This window comes from Esox lucius, chromosome 13 (assembly GCF_011004845.1).
Source record: "Esox lucius isolate fEsoLuc1 chromosome 13, fEsoLuc1.pri, whole genome shotgun sequence".
Taxonomy (NCBI): Eukaryota; Metazoa; Chordata; class Actinopteri; order Esociformes; family Esocidae; genus Esox; species Esox lucius.
The window spans coordinates 36026720-36044289 of NC_047581.1; the positions used below are offsets into that span (position 1 = coordinate 36026720).

The 17570-nt window shown below is 48.7% G+C and overlaps 1 protein-coding gene across 4 annotated transcripts in view; it reads right to left on the bottom strand.

Moving 5' to 3' along the window:
- mef2cb (myocyte enhancer factor 2cb) overlaps positions 1 to 17570 on the bottom strand; it is a 79265-nt gene that overhangs the window by 9382 nt on the left and 52313 nt on the right. For 3 of the 4 annotated variants that reach the window (XM_034296219.1, XM_034296218.1, XM_013136961.4), the window contains 2 exons: positions 4928 to 5071; positions 869 to 1046 (listed from right to left, as the gene is read on the bottom strand). In XM_034296219.1, the coding sequence (XP_034152110.1) occupies positions 869 to 1046; positions 4928 to 5071 (322 nt within the window). Of the gene's footprint in view, positions 1 to 868; positions 1047 to 4651; positions 4790 to 4927; positions 5072 to 17570 lie in introns of all 4 variants that reach the window. The other variant, XM_013136962.4, reaches the window with a different exon arrangement.

The window sequence follows — 17570 nt, forward strand, 5'->3', positions numbered from 1 at the left end:
CTTTGATCTGGGGACCAGAGGGAAGACTGCCCCCTGCTGGCCATTCAAGACCGCTCTTAGTGCTAAGCTTCCAAGGTGAGGCAGCATTGGGATGCTGGGTACTACTGGCCAGGGTCGGTGGAGGAGGGCAGTGATCTGGTGGGTACTACTGCCCAGGGTCGGTGGAGGAGGGCAGTGATCTGGTGGGTACTACTGCCCAGGGTCGGTGGAGGAGGGCAGTGATCTGGTGGGTACTACTGCCCAGGGTCGGTGGAGGAGGGCAGTGATCTGGTGGGTACTACTGCCCAGGGTCGGTGGAGGAGGGCAGTGATCTGGTGGGTACTACTGCCCAGGGTCGGTGGAGGAGGGCAGTGATCTGGTGGGTACTACTGCCCAGGGTCGGTGGAGGAGGGCAGTGATCTGGTGGGTACTACTGCCCAGGGTCGGTGGAGGAGGGCAGTGATCTGGTGGGTACTACTGCCCAGGGTCGGTGGAGGAGGGCAGTGATCTGGTGGGTACTACTGCCCAGGTTCGGTGGAGGAGGGCAGTGATCTGGGGCAGTTGCCGTTTAGTTTGTGCTGTGCCAATTGGTGTATGCAGCCTAATGACAGAGCGGGACTAAAGAGTGTCTTCAGACAACAAAAACAAACCAGCAGGCCTCAAGTGCTTATGCCACCGGCCACTCAATACCTACACAAAGGGCCAGACATCCCCAGGACAGAGCCTCACACTAAACGGAGAAGACAGCTGGCTTGGTCTGAACCCAAGACAGAGCAGCCGTCCTTTAAATGACATATCAGCAAAACACTTCACTTCCTCTGTGCATCCCGGCTTCTTTCAGTGGGACTGTGCATGTGTGTGTGTGAGCGCAAGCGGATCTGTGTGTTACCTGCACTGGGAGGTCTGTGTGTGACACCAGGGGACATGCTGTTCCTCTGCATATGATGCGCCAGAGGCAGTAGGTTATGGTTGCCCAGGGAACCCCCCGGGTGGCTGTAGATGAGACTGTTCTGGTTGCTGACGGGGATGGACACCGGCATCTCGTAGTTGGAGGGGGGCACCCCCTGCTGATAGGCAGAAAAGACAGAACAGCGTGATTAAATACAGCAGGGAGAGAGACAGAGAGAGAGAGAGAGAGAGAGACAGAGAGAGAGAGAGAGAGAGAGAGAGAGAGACAGAGAGAGAGCAATAGAATCACGGATCACTTTGAAGCAGACACAGGGGGGAAAAAAATGAATTCTGGGGTACCGCATGACCAAGCAGATACCGCTGCATCCACAACATACTCATTCTAAATGATCATCGTTTTGTGAAACACTATGTTGGAATCCTATATATAATTTAGGTGCATGTAATTTTAAGTATGTCATAAAAACAGACTTATCAGGCTTTCAGTCAAATATAGCTACTGTGTCTCCCTCTGCCATGCAGAGTGGAGGTGGAATGATTTTTAAGTGGCAGGTACAGGCCTGGCAAGCATGTGGATGAGGTTGTTTGCCTGCTAGGCTGTGGGGCCCTGGGCGCCTGATTTGTCATGTTTATCGTGTCACTCCACCATAGGGCTTAACCTTGGGAGTACCCTGGAAGTGGTCGCTTCTGAATGTTAGCTTAAGGAAGTAGAAAATAGAGCCTTAATTGTAGCCATGTGTCCCGGGGCCATGGAAGGGCCCATCTGTAGGAACATAGGAGCGCAGCCTCGAGTTCTTCTTCACTTCCCTCTGCCTTCTAATCTTTCCCTATTAACCAAGCCAATATACCGATGTTCACCTCAATTGAATTGCCGTTTGTTTCTCTTTCTCACTTTCTTTGGCTTTTCCAGAAGTCCCATGCAGACGCCCGTCACAGCTGTCTTCTTGCTGTCCTTAATGGCTCCTAAACACCACCTATTCCATTCTGCCTTTACAGATGTTCAAACTGTATTCCACCTCGGGAACCTTTGTTCTAATCTTCCCGCCCTTGTCTCTCTGTGGCTGAGTATTCCCAGGGGCCCTTGTCTCTCTGTGGCTGAGTATTCCCAGGGGCCCTTGTCTCTCTGTGTGTGCACAGTGGGCCCAGGCAATAAGCTGTCATTTTAGTGGCGCCCTTCCCCAGTCCCCTGCCTCCCAGATACCCTGTGCTTGGCAGACGTCATGACCACACTCTGAACTGCCTCTTTTTGTGTGCGGAGTCACTGCTTCCCCACCCAAAACCCAAAACCTCGCCTCCCCCAACCTCACCCCAGCCTGGTACACCCCCGCCTCGCACCCCAATCCCTGGCCTCTAACCAAAACCCCTGCTGTAGGCCTGCTCCATCGGAGGCTACTGTTTCCCCTTGAAATGATCTCTTTCTCCATGGCTGTAATGCTAACCATTCCAATATGGGGTTTTGCATGAAGCGTGAAGCACACTCTGCTTGCATTGGGAGTAGCACTTATGCTGTGGTTGTCTAGGACAGCCTGACTGCTAAGACCTTTGATTACTCTTGAAGTCTAAGTGGTCGTTGAATGACACAGAGGTAACACATCGCGACTGATTGGCTGTGATTTTCACCCACGCCATTATTACCGTGGGGGGAAGGTCACGGCTACAAAGGAGGCAGAGAACGTTGAAATGACACACTCCCGAAGGTTTTGGGAATGTTTGTGCCAACGTTTGGACTTTGGAAGACGAGGCGAGATAGTTCAGAATCATACTTTTGGATATGGGTTCTTTTGTTTGTTTTCCCCTCCACACACAATGTTGATGGTAATGTTGTAGTTTGGGTGAAAATCACTGCAATCACGGATAGCACTTTACCCATCACCCTGACATTAGTTACATGAGATCCTGTTCTCTACACTGCTTCTCTGACAGTGCTGCTGACAGAAGGCATCACCAAGTGGAAAAGACGACGGTTGTTCCCACCATCCCAGCTGAGGTGGCATTCAGATGAACTCAACTAATAATAACCATCAAGAGGATCTTGTTGTGCTAAAACTCTGGTGCTCTGGACTTTCACAACAGTAGTGCCCAGGAAAATAATGTCAGTTAACTGCCATGACATTATGACACCCTGGTGGAGACCAATAGACAAAGTCATTTCTCCCTATTTTGAATTAGCAGGCGGCCACTGTGGTCAGCTGGACCGTGTAATAAGCTTGGTGTGAGGTTGGGAGTCTTGAGAGAGTCTAGAGTTCAGTGACACTGACAATGGATGTACCTCTTCTAGCCCTGACTGTGTGAGAGGGTGTGGAGAGCGACTGAGCTGTGTGAGAGGGCGTGGAGAGCGACTGAGCTGTGGGAGAGGGTGTGGAGAGTGACTGAGCTGTGGGAGAGGGTGTGGAGAGTGACTGAGCTGTGGGAGAGGGTGTGGAGTGTGACTGAGCTGTGGGAGAGGGTGTGGAGAGTGACTGAGCTGTGGGAGAGGGTGTGGAGAGTGACTGAGCTGTGGGAGAGGGTGTGGAGAGTGACTGAGCTGTGTGAGAGGGTGTGGAGAGTGACTGAGCTGTGTGAGAGGGTGTGGAGAGTGACTGAGCTGTGGGAGAGGGTGTGGAGAGTGACTGAGCTGTGGGAGAGGGTGTGGAGAGTGACTGAGCTGTGGGAGAGGGTGTGGAGAGTGACTGAGCTGTGGGAGAGGGTGTGGAGAGTGACTGAGCTGTGGGAGAGGGTGTGGAGAGTGACTGAGCTGTGTGAGAGGGTGTGGAGAGTGACTGAGCTGTGTGAGAGGGTGTGGAGAGTGACTGAGCTGTGTGAGAGGGTGTGGAGAGTGACTGAGCTGTGTGAGAGGGTGTGGAGAGTGACTGAGCTGTGGGAGAGGGTGTGGAGAGTGACTGAGCTGTGGGAGAGGGTGTGGAGAGTGACTGAGCTGTGTGAGAGGGTGTGGAGAGTGACTGAGCTGTGTGAGAGGGTGTGGAGAGTGACTGAGCTGTGTGAGAGGGTGTGGAGAGTGACTGAGCTGTGTGAGAGGGTGTGGAGAGTGACTGAGCTGTGTGAGAGGGTGTGGAGAGTGACTGAGCTGTGGGAGAGGGTGTGGAGAGTGACTGAGCTGTGGGAGAGGGTGTGGAGAGTGACTGAGCTGTGTGAGAGGGTGTGGAGAGTAACTGAGCTGTGGGAGAGGGTGTGGAGAGTGACTGAGCTGTGTGAGAGGGTGTGGAGAGTAACTGAGCTGTGGGAGAGGGTGTGGAGAGTGACTGAGCTGTGTGAGAGGGCGTGGAGAGCAGCGAGGGACTTGATTCATTGTTAAACTGTTATTAATGTAATGCCAGCTACAGTGTGTGTGTGTGTGTGTGTGCGTGCATGTCTGAGCCTGCCAGTGTGCCTTGTGTTTTCAATTATGAGCATCTGTCTGTCTGTCGTTTCAGGTGACTGAGTGGTGTGTGTGGGCACAGGAGAGTTGGGGAAGCGCATGCAGACCACACTCCTCCCCTGAGAGCCATGCAAGGGATCATGGGTAACGGGTCACAGACAGAGCCGGAGGGCAAAGGATGTGGGGGGGCAAAAGCACACACTACACTTAAACACGATCACTAAGCCAACGGCCCTCAGATGGGTTAGGTCCTGTGAGTATACACAAACAGAGGAGCTTGACAGAACGGGAGTCCTATCCAGTGTGTTCCAGACGTGCAGTGTGGTTAATACTGAAGTTAATGTCTGTTACTCAGCGTCTATCACTACACCAGCTGAGGACTGCACACTGTGTAAGTCCAGTACTTACAGGTATCTTGTGAGTTTTTATCATGTGATCAAACTCATCGTTTATCTGTTTGTATTTCTCCTCAGTGCGCGGGGTGAGGGTGAGGGAAGACTCAAGCTCCGGGCTCTCCCCACCTTTGTTCTCCTTCTTGCTCAGGGTCTGCCGGGTCCCACCAGATCCCCCCCCACAGAACGGACAGCAGACGGACGGACGGGGAAAGACAGACGGGGGGAGACAGGGAGAAAGGGGAGAGACGGGGGAGAGATGGGTGAGAGGAGTGTCAGGGGGGGTACTTACACACAGTCTCTGTCTGCTGATCATCAGATCAATGTCCTCGTTTATTTTCCTGTACTTGTCCTCGGACTCAGGGCTGTGGCCGACCGAGTCGTCCGCGTCGGGGTCAGGGCTGTCGCAGCCGTTTAGGCCCTTCTTTCTCAACGTCTGCAAACAGAGCAGTCGCACAACACAGTTGAAGGGCAGTGGGAAGGAGACCCCAGGCAGAGGAGAGGGAGTCTGTCCCCACGGATCCTCAGGAAGAACTGACCCATTGAAAGAACGAAGGACATTACAAAGATTCTGTGTGTCTAATGTCTAAAGGAGGTTAAAGTTATGAGGTCCTTGTTAGGACCCTGTAAGGTTTGACAGGATGTCCTTTAATTTGCCAGGAGTTAAGCCCTAAGGAAAGCAAAACGGTTTATGATTTGTCCAAAAAAAAATTAACAAGACAAGTGTAGTACTCAAACTCTCTGAAATGAGAAGTCATGTGGACGTTCAACACATCCATTACACAGTCTGACACAGTCTGACACAGAAAATCATGAATGCGGAAATATGACACCTCCATCATGTGTGTGTGTGTGTGTGTGTGTGTGTGTGTGTGTGTGTATGTGTGTGTGTGTGTATGTGTGTGTGTGTATGTGTATGTGTGTGTGTGTATGTGTCTGTGTGTGTGTGTGTGTGTGTGTGTGTGTGTGTATGCGTGTGTGTGTAAAGCAGGTCTTCGGTAGTGTCAGAGTGTGGACAGTTTACAGGCAGCAGTTTCTCTGTCGGCCACCTGATGGCCACCTGCTCCTATTTCTGTGGTCATATTCTTCTCTGTCCCCTATCTCCGTTTGTCTCTCTTCTCGCACTGCCCCCAGACGAGCTGAGAGAGGAGAGATACGCTTTTATGTCCTTCGTTAGATCAAGATATCGCACTAAAGTGGTGGTGATACAGGAAACAGTTTTTCAGCGAGTGATGTTTATGTGTATATTCGTTTTGATTTCGATGTTAAGGTATGTAAGAGATGACTGCGTATGAGTGTGTCTGTGTTGTCTGTGTGTGTCTGTGTGTGGGCGCACTGCAGTGTTGAGTGAAGAGATGTGTCCCGTATTGTGTAGATTAGATTTACAGTGAGCGAAGCAGTGAAATGAAAGGTGTAGTAGCTGATAGAGCCCCCATCAAAGGACCCCCCTCCTCTTCCCTAGCCCTCGCTCTCCTCCACTCTGGCTGGCTTTAATAAAAGGAGATTAGTCTACAGCAGGAATATGTCTGAGCAGACACTTCACACTGCTTTCATCTGGGCCACCCTATCACACACCCACCAGTGTAATTAAATTTACTTTAACGTAGCCTCGATTTGATTGTGTGTGTGTGTGTGTGTGTGTACGTCTCAGTACTAGAGTGAGGGTGTGGGAGAGATGCTAAGATAAGTTCATCTCACTCTGTCTTATTCTTCTAATTTGTGTGTGACTGCTTGTCGCTGCGAAGAGAGCGGAGCAGAGCACTCCTGTAAAGGGAGAAGTGACTGAGAGTGATCCGCCTGTTTATAAAACAAATGACACTCCAGTCGTTGCTGATGTCAAGAGAACAAAGCTCCTTTTAAAGTGTGGTTTTAGTGAACTGAGGGCTTCGTCTGTGTGAAGGCTGTTTGATGCCGGAGGCGTCTCATGGCGAAGTAGCGTGTCAAGATTCACTGGCTTCTCATCTTAGAGATTCCTCTCTCTCTCTATGCCATATCTTTCTCCCTCTTGCTCTCAATATCCCCCCCCCCTCACTGTCTCCCCCCCCCTCTCACTGTCTCCCAATCTCTCTCTCTCTCCTCACTCAATCTCTCTCTCTTTCCCCAGCCCCCAGTGTGGAAACAGATCTGAAGTTTCAAACATGTCTTACATCTTTGACAGTCTTCTGGAAATCACAACGAACAAATCTACCAGACAATGCAGGAAATCTGACATTTTGAAGACCTACGATAAAATACACACTTTTCTATCAGGGGTTGATAAGCCAAAAGAACAAAAGATTTCCAAACGTCCAATATCATCACTTGCTTTTTGGCAGAGGCTCTCCTTTACAAACTTTTTTCAAATATTTTGGAACTTTGCTCCAGTCTTTGATGTATTAGCGTGGTATTAGTATCAAACTGAAGAACAGGCTTGTTGTCAAGACAATCTGGTATTTTAGGATATGTCTCTCTTGTTTCCCCCTGAGGTTGGCACCAGTATCTCGCCTCCCCTGTAAAGGCCAGCTTCCAGGGTGTTGTAGGAGTGGGAGAGCGGGTGAGGGTTGGGGGTGGGGCGCATGGCCTCCTGGGGGAGTTAATGGGGCAGCTGGATGGAAGGCAGGAGCGCCATTTGACTTTGAGGCATGTGGCCCTGGCTTAGCTTTCCAGCCGGGCTCAGCAGTTTCAGGGCTCCGCGCAAGTTCACTACGCCATTTATCCCAGGCATGCCCACCTGTCACGGACACCACACCTGTTGCCAAGTGCTGCCACCCAGACTGGCAGCCAATCAAATGCCAAGCAGCCCTGTCATGGCCATAGAAGGGCCTCTCTCTCTCTCTCTTTCTCTGTCCAGTTCCAGCCCCCCCCATCACTCCGCCCCCCAGTTCCACTGTCACACTATCTGGTAACCAACTGCTGCTCCAATCACGGACTTGTGTTCTACAACCACTATTTCAAAACAATAGAAAGCATGGAAAAAAAAGCATGAAATTGCAGGCTAATAAAGACCTCTGTGGGGAATATGTAGATAATGCAAACGCGCTGATGAAACACTTCACTCATGTCTCAAGCGCTCAATATTATGCATTTATTCACACATAATATAATTTACATCAAATGCTGACAGTGTATCTACATAAACATGATAATAATAAACGAGCAGAAATAATGTACATTTTTGATGCTGACTTCCTAATAACTCCAGGAGATAATGACCCACAGTCTAAAGCCCCATGACCCACAGTCTAAAGCCCCATGGACCCACAGTCTAAAGACGTGTTGACGAGGGGAGATCTAGCTAACAACCTGGAAAACAGGCTCTCCGGTACACACTTTGAAGGGAGATGGAGGCAAACAGAGAGAGAGCCAAAGAGATATAGAGAAAAACAATTCAGACAGAGAGAAAAAGGAGAAAGAGTAGGGAAGAATTGGCTCTGTGTCACAGTGTCTCTCTCTACCCCCGTCTCTCCCCCAGTCTCTCCCCCCGTCTCTCCCCCCGTCTCTCTCCCTCTCACACTGAGGGCCCTTTGGAGGCTTGCTCCTAATTAAACTCCTTCCTCATGTCGTTCCCTTCTGGCTCAGCCTGTCAGCATTAAGAGTGTAGACGCTGTGTCCTACATACTCTCCTCATCTGTACACCTCCTCATCTGTACACCTCCTCATCTGTACACCTCCTCATCTGTAGCCCTCCTCATCTGTACACCTCCTCATCTGTACACCTCCTCATCTGTAGCCTTCCTCATCTGTACACCTCCTCATCTGTACACCTCCTCATCTAGGATTGTAAGAGTGCATAGACCAGTGGTTCTCAAACCTCTGCTAGGGACCCCCAACCGGTCCATACATTAGACTCCTGAGCTAGCACACCTGAATAAAGTTGTAAGCTAATCATCAAGCACGTATCTACTTCACTCAGGTGAGTTAATTCAGGGCTACACCCAAACCGTGCGAAGCCTGAGTGTCCCCGGGAGTGGTTCCAGATCAGTGGCATGGAAAATGGGTCTCCACAACACAGCTAGTTACCAGTGCAAGATCTGAACAGAGATCAGAAGATCTGAACAGAGCATAAAAAAGTAAGGACAATTACAGTGGCCTAAACACATAGATATCAGTGAAAACTGTTGGATACTTTTTTATTTATAAATGCCTCATTGTGTTCCAGTGGTCAGAAAGTGTTATGCAAACAAGCATGTTAAATCATTTTAATAAGAGGGCCACTAACGTTTAATCACGCCTGCTGTTGAAGAAAGGGAGTCATGAGGGTCTGTGAAATAAACAGCTTTGTTTTTGGCCAAGCCACCGTCTGAACCCAAGCGCTGTCATTCTCTGGAGCCAATACGGCGCACACAGACTCGCCCAGACACACACACACACACACACACACAGAGCAGAGCACCGGGTTGGTCCTACCAGACCGGCGTTATGCCATACTGGTGACAGGCCGCGTCTCACCGATGTGTGACATGGGGCCATGGGGCAGAGAGCTCCCTCACCATTACAAAGCGCCATGCTCAATTTCACCTGAGTAGATTGGTAAAAGACGTGTGGCGCAGCCAACTGTGAATGACTAGGAGCTAAGGTGAGAACCAATGTCCCTCCTCTTCACAGGAGCGACGGCCCACTCTGGACTCATCCCCTGTGTTACTGCTATCCGGGTTCAACCCCAATCACTCGGTTACTGAGATTTGGACTCATTCTCCATTCACTGTAACAGATAGTAGACCCATCCCCCATCACCGCAATATACTGTGGACTCATCCCCCATCACCGTAATACAATGTGGACTCATCCCCCATCACCGTAATACAATGTGGACTCATCCCCCATCACCGTAATACAATGTGGACTCATCCCCCATCACCGCAATATACTGTGGACTCATCCCCCATCACCGTAATACAATGTGGACTCATCCCCCATCACCGTAATACAATGTGGACTCATCCCCCATCACCGTAATACAATGTGGACTCATCCCCCATCACCGTAATACAATGTGGACTCATCCCCCATCACCGTAATACAATGTGGACTCATCCCCCATCACCGTAATACAATGTGGACTCATCCCCCATCACCGTAATACAATGTGGACTCATCCCCCATCACCGTAATACAATGTGGACTCATCCCCCATCACCGTAATACAATGTGGACTCATCCCCCATCACCCTAATACAATGTGGACTCAACGCCATCACCCCAATACAATGTGGACTCAACGCCATCACCCTAATACAATGTGGACTCAACGCCATCACCCTAATACAATGTGGACTCAACGCCATCACCCTAATACAATGTGGACTCATCCACCATCACCGTAATACACTGCAGACTCATCCCCCACCACTGTAATACACTGGGACCCATCCCCCATCACAACAATACACTGTGGACTCATCCCCCATCACTTTAATATCCTGTGGAATCATCCCCATCACCGTAATACAATGTGGACTCATCCCCCATCACTGTAATCCACTATATTTGCGTTAGGATAGGCCTTGGAGGATGCACTTGGGTCAGAGGGAGGGCCTGCTAGCTCATTTTTCAGGCACGTGAGCAAGGGGGGAACATCAGAGGGATAAGGCTGGCTTAGTGTATTAGAAGCAGATGGCAGACCAAAGGCAGGAAGGCCACAGTTTCATGAAGCGTGGTCTGAACATGCCAGGAACATGTAGAGGGGGCATGCCCAGAGATGACTGCTATAGGTAGAGTGCGTGTGTGTATCTCTGTGGGTTTTTTTGGTCGTCATTTGCTAATTCTTTGGCAATAGTGTTGAAGCGAATCTCATTAAAGACATTGAAGCCAACTGGACTCCTGAAGTCCTGCTAGAATATATTAAACAATCAAATACAGGAGCTCAGGACCAAGTGGCTGTTTGGTTATTACCCTGTGTGTTTGGTCAAAACCCTGTGTGTTTGGTCACAACCCAGTGTGTTTGGTCACAACCCAGTGTGTTTGGTCATAACCCAGTGTGTTTGGTCATAACCCTGTTTGTTTGGTCATAACCCTGTTTGTTTGGTCATAACCCTGTGCGTTTGGTCATAACCCTGTGCGTTTGGTCATAACCCTGTGCGTTTGGTCATAACCCAGTGTGTTTGGTCATAACCCTATGCATTTGGTCATAACTCAGTGTTTGGTCATAACCCTGTGTGTTTGGTCATAACCCTGTGTGTTTGGTCATAACCCCGTGTGTTTGGTCATAACCCTGTGTGTTTGGTTACAGCTGTCTGGGAACACCATCCTAGAGGACGAGCAACACACAAAGAAGAACATTTAACGGAGAAGTGTTTTACTCGGCTGGAATGGAACAGCGATGCAGTGACGGTCTCAGAGACTCGGCCAGGGTAAACCCATGAAGCGTGTCCTGTCCAGAAGCAAAAAGGAAGAGGAACACATGGTCCACAACGAGTCACACTGCCAGCATCAATCAGTAGGACAGTGTGGCCATTCACACTGAATCCCCCATAATGAGCCAGCCTCGCTCTATGGAGGCACAATGCCAGCACAGTGAAGGCAGATAAAGGGGACACTTATCCCAATCTCCATCGCTCTTCCCCTTCTAACCCCCATAGCTCACAACAACTGCAGGGACACCAGGAACATGTCTCTGATCGCCCCCCCCCCCTCCATCCCAGACGCCCCCCCAGTCACAAAAGCACTGGTAGTGAGGGATTGGTTGTGGCCGTCGTCTTGACGCCTCCCTCCCTGTGGCCCACCAATCGTCAGTTATCGTCCTTTGTCTCTGGGTCTCTTATCGCATGGTCCCACAACAGGAAGGGGCCTGTGGGCCCGGTTGGGGCCCCCGAGGAACAATGACCAGCCGTTTGACCTCTACGTTGTGACCTTGAGTTTCCACACCCTCTCACCCCCCCCCCCCCAGTCCCTGTCTACAGACACCAGGGGGAGGAGTACGATAGTATGTCAGGGAGTACCAGTTATAAAAATAGATCTTCATTATTCCCAGATTTCCACAAATAGTCTCAAAGAACAAGGCATCGTTTCATGTCGGTGACTGGTGTGAATTGTTTTGGGTCTGTGTTTTGGGAAGGCCAGGACCAGGCAGGCCGGTCCTAGAAGCCGACCCCCACCAATGTGATACGCACCACAGGGACCACATATTGGCACATTTCGAAAGGTCTATTTTAGAAGGCCTTTTGTTGTGAGTACCTCAGACTTCCGCTGGTGTTGACCTCAAAACGCTTGTGATTTTTAAAATGGTACTAGTAGTTTCTAGTCCAGAGTTCTGCTTTTCTGGTCTGGCTGGTTGTCTGTCTGACTGGCTGGCTGGCTGGCTGTCTGATGTGGAACAAAGTGCTGAGCTAAGGACAGTAAATACCATGCAAGCACCGCCATTTTGTCTTGTGCTTCTCCCAAAACAGGAAACTTAAGCAAGCGATATGTTTACTGATGAAAAGGACAGAAATAGCTGTTTGAAAGTCAGTGTGTCAAATGAAATGATCCATGCGCCAGGGACACCTACAGCAGGCAGGGTTTTAGATTGTTTTTACCCTGGGTTGACAAGGCCCATACCTTGGGTTGACAAGGCCTGTACCCAGGGTTGACAAGGCCTGTACCCAGGGTTGACAAGGCCTGTACCCAGGGTTGACAAGGCCTGTACCCAGGGTTGACAAGGCCTGTACCCAGGGTTGACAAGGCCTGTACCCTGGGTTGACAAGGCCTGTACCATGGGTTGACAAGGCCTGTACCCAGGGTTGACAAGGCCTGTACCCAGGGTTGACAAGGCAGTGAGGTGGGTGGCATCCTTCACGTTTGCCTCTCCTGCTAGGGACGTTTACCTGCCAATTAACTGCTGTGAAAATGATTTGACCACGTTCAGTGAATGCCGTAACTATTGCTCTTCAATTGCTGAGCTGATTTTGAGTGAACCCTATACCAAATTGTAACCCTAAACTTAACCACTCTGCCCGAATGCAGTCCAAACTGAGCCCAAAGGAGTTGTTCCATGGTTGTCCATAGCCCTTGAAATGTTAACGTGAGACCGTGAGATGTCGTTTGGGAGCAAGTGTTCATGGTCATCCCTTTGAGACGGGAAGTCTGAATGAACAGAGCGCACACACACACACACACACACATCTACACACACACACACACACACACACACACACACAAAACGATTCCACGCCTGTTCTTCACTCTACTCACCAGCCCAGCCAGCCAAACACTATATTTAGCTCAGCCACACTCTATTTTTAGACTACTACCGGTTTTTGAGGCGTTTTATTTCGGGAAAATAATACCAAAAAACTGTGAGGGAGGGAGAGGGGAGGGGAGTGGGGGCTCCTCGTTCGACAGAGGCCTTTACGTGGTGAACTCTGCAGCTGTTTTTAATCGCTGTGAAGCGCGAGGAAAACACCGAATCTTCAGAGAAAAAGAAAGAGGGGAAAAAAAAATGGCAAATGATCTTGCTTTAGTTTTTTTTTTATACCCCAGCCCCCTGGTCATGGAACTGAAATACAACAAGCTGTTACTATCTATGACGGTTTGTCCGGCTCAGAGAGACAAGGGGGTTAAGGGAGGGCAGACTGGTAGATTACAAAGAAACGCCTGAGTAGGTGGAATTCATGACGCGCAGCACTTGGAACACTGAGAAGATGTTTCACGGGCATGCAATATGTGGCAGCTTTTTCTCCAAATGTTTGAGTTTGTATCTACATTTCGGTCAGGAAAGCGGGTAAACAGACAGTCAGGGTAGAGCGATCCGTAGCACTTTGAAGATATCAATGCTGCCACTCCAAGATCTTTCCTGCAACAGATCTATAGCTTATAGTATGACCTGGAATCATAACATATTAAATAAATTGCCCGAAAAAAGAGTAACTGATGATCAAATGTTAAGAGAAACTATAAGTAAATAAATATATTGTCTGCTCGGTAAATGAGGAAATAATTTAAATTGCTCAGAGAAAGAGACCACATGTTTTTAAGGTAGAGGTCATAATTATGGACAATGCTGTGTTCAGGACCTTGCAGTACCTCACATGCCAGTGAGCTTTGCAGTCTAAGCCCAGGTGATTAGATTTGGGGGATGACATAAAACTGTATCATTCTGTATCATATGCATGATGTCGTACTCAATTTGATGACAGCCCAAACTCCTTATGTTTGCGAGAGCAACTTAAAATACTAGTGGTTTACTTTACAATCTGTTTACAATCAGTACATTTTCCGTACTTCTTCCTTAGAGACCGGACAGATAATGGTTTCCTACTCATTCCAGGAACAAAGCCACCCCACCAAGGCCTATGGCGACCTACAGAAAATACACGTGATGAAGATCGGACGGCAGTCTTTGTTTTGGCCAATCCCTCCACTGGTAGCCGGCCAATATCACAAGGTTAATTGATTAAGGCTGTCAAAGCAGCTTCTGCCTTTTCATCCTCAACTCACCAGTGCAAACATGGCACCTTGGCGGATCTGGCTGTCAGTAGCAACGAGTAGTTTGTGTCAGTTATCCAGCAGGACCTTGATATGTGTAGAAAATTAGTCGAGAAAATGATTGCATTCAAACTGAAAGAGTTGACAGGAGGGCTCTTTGTGAAGCAGAAGAAGCAGTCATTGACCAGCAATCCACAGAGAAAACTCCTTAAGGCTAATGTTCTTGATGCTATTTGGAATCCAAATAAGTACACAGAATAGTATACATGCTGGAAAATATTTTCACAAGGAAAAGGCACACTGGCACTTTGAAAGGAATATCACATGCTTGGAGTCTGCTAACGTGCAAGAACACAATGAAGAAAAAAGTGCTTTAATTAAGTCGTGAGGAAAAGTTTGGAGGCAAATTAGACTGAAATCAACGCAATTAATTAGTCTCCCTGGTATTTATACATGTGGAAAAAAAGTATGTTTCTTTGCCAAATGAAATGTGCCGGCTATGTAAAAAATGCGTGTGGATGTTTGGTACATTTACCCCCCCCCCCCGCCCCCCCCACACACACACCCCGCCCTCTGATGGACTGTTGCTGAGCCGGAGTCACACCTTTGCTTCTCCCCACACATCCCTGCACACAGGAGAAACATACAGCGAGACATTGTGAGAGAGCTTTACTGAATCTCATTAGCCGAGCAGGTAGTCATTAACAGAATGACCTTTGGAAATAATTATCAGCCTGCAGCCCTTCCTCCTTCGCTCTCGCCCTCCCTCTACTCATCCATCCATCCCCCTGCTCCCCCCCCCTCTCTCATTCAGGAGTACCCGCTAGGTGAAGAGCGAAGGGGGGGGGGGGGTCAGAAGTAGAGAGTAGTGGGGGAGAGAGGGGGAGATAGAGTAGAAGGGGAGACAGATAGGTCAGGCCGCCACAGGCTGCTACTGTTTAAGATTAAATGGTGAAGTTAACTCTCAGATTAGGTTAATCGGGCCGCCGGGGGGGGGGTGGGGGGGGTTGGTTTCCTCATCATCCGGCCTGGGGGGCGGGGTCACGCGTCCACGCAACGCACCATGTGAGGACACGGCGCACTGAGCCAGACGGAGGCCAAGATGCCACCGCCCTACCGTCGTACCCACACCTCCTACCGTTCCCCACAAAGCCATCGCCCCCCCCCCCCCGGCCTTCGGGCCACTCCCCCCCCCCCCCCTCTGCATCCGTCAGCTCCATCTGAAACATGAGCCCTTTGTTTCACCGAGGACAAACAAACACGTTGCGGACTGGGGATTTGGCACCGTCTGCTGAGAGTGTGTCGCTGGACTGGGGAGTTTCAGTTGTACCGAGTGCTGGACACGTTTCACTTGGCTCCCTCTGTCCAGGGGAAGTAAAAGGTCTCTCATGAGCACTGGCAATTAAGACTCCCCATATCCATGTCATAAATCTCCAGCGGGAACTCAAAGAAGATTCTCGATGAGGTAACCGAAAAGGAAAAGGTAGATCCATTCTCCTGTCATTTCCCAACACTGCTTCCCATTTCTGCACTAATGCTGCTCACATGTCCAGGAAGACGGCCTGGCAGGCTGAGCGTATAGGAAATCTGTCTGCGTGTTAGAGCTTTTTATCTGGAGCCAGTGTCAAACAGCATTGTAGGCCTGCCAAGAGGAGACTCAGAGAGCTGCCCTGACAACAACATGACCAGATAGCAAAGCTGTGTGTATTCTGTGTCTTTAACAAGCGCACAACTACATAATGAGTCATTCTTGAAAGAATTTTCCTTAATTATTTCAGACCTTCCCACCTTTTGTCTACCATCTGATGCTGTATTCTTTTAATGAGAATCTAAAAAGACAGTTTAGCAACTCAAGAATCCAGTTAATACACACATAAACAGGCCAATGATTTTTCAATAATATCTCCCTTTGGATGGGATCGTTAATCTCTCACTGCCTGGCTGCTGTGGCCCAGTTACAGTGATTGGTGAGAAGCTGGTCAGACTTTGGTGACCATCTTGATTCAATTGGCTTGTTCGTATCATTAAAAGTTTTGTTGCACTTTTTCTCTTCCTTCAGTTCATTGTATCTAAAACTAAACCTTTAAAATCAGATTTATTTGCCTAACTCTGCTTTTTGTATTTCATTCTTTTTAGGTTTCAGATTCTTGTTCACAAAGGTTTCAGATTCTTGTTTACAGAAAAGCAAAATGAAGGTTTTAACCCCTCAACAGTGCTTAAACCACATCAGAAGACCATGACTGAGGTCCGCAAGGAACAAAATCTCATTTTAGTTTGTAGATTCCCATCAGACTGTTGATTAGCAGTGCCTGCAGAGATTGCTAAACAAATAGCCACTGGATAAATTAATAATATTTTTGCCAGGTTGGCATAGACAGTAGGCTACATTCTAGTTAACATTAAATTGAGATGGTTTTGGGATGGGTTTTCCATCTCCACCAGAATGTTTCTCATTAGCATCATTGCTAATGGCTACATAAAGCACACACACACAAACAGAAAATTTGACTGCGCCATTTGAAAAAGCTGGAACCAAAAATTGGAATCACTGATTAAATTTGTTCAGGTCTAATGGTTTACTACGGCAAATTAATTGCTTTTTTAATAGGTTTGATGAATTTAGTTGATTTCCTACATTTTTTTAAAATTGTATTCATGTTTAAATATTGTTGAATTCTGTTTTAGTGTTTAGATTCTTAGTTACTTGGTGCCTTTATTTTCACAGATGTTTGTGGAAGTGTCCTCTTCAACAGAGACAGTTTCCCTAAATGAGTCATCTAGCTCTTCTCAAGCCGTATCTGCGTTCCTCTTCTGTCTCTCGCTCCCTTTCTGTATTAGCTCTCATTTGCGTGGATTAGTGTGATAGCAGCGACTGAACGAGGCGGAAAGACATGGCCAGATGAATGGAGAACGGCAAGAAAAACGGTTAAGAGTCGGAGATAGACACAGAGGGAGAGGGAACGAGAGAACGAGAAAGACAGAGTAAAAGAGGAGAGAGGCAGAGAGAGAGAGAGGGCCCTGGAGCCTCTTGTAAACATACTGTTGCCGTAGAGGCTGTGCAACCCTCTCAGTGCCACTCTTCCAACAACGCTAATTATCAACCAAAGACATGCTAATTACATAGAGCTTTATTGCTAATGTAGCAGGCCTCTCTGCCAGCCGCCCACACGCTGCGCTCCTCTACCTCTGCCTCGCCTCCCACTGCACCTTCAGGCACAGCAGCCAACTGCGAAACACTGAGATGTATGTGTGTCTGTGTGTGTGTGTCTGTGTGTGTGTGTGTCTTTGTGTGTGTCTGTGTGTGTCTTTGTGTGTGTCTATGTGTCTTTATGTGTATCTGTGTGGGGGTTTGTCTCTGTGTGTTTGTGTGTGTGTGTGTGTGTGTGTCTCCGTAAGAGTGTGTGTGTATCTGTGTGTGTGTCTTTATGTGTATCTGTGTGGGTGTGTGTTATGTATCTCTGTGTGTTGGTTTGTCTCTGTGTGTGTGCGTGTGTCTCCGTAAGAGTGTGTGTGTGTATCTGTGTGTGTGTGTGTGTGTGCGTGTGCATTTGTGT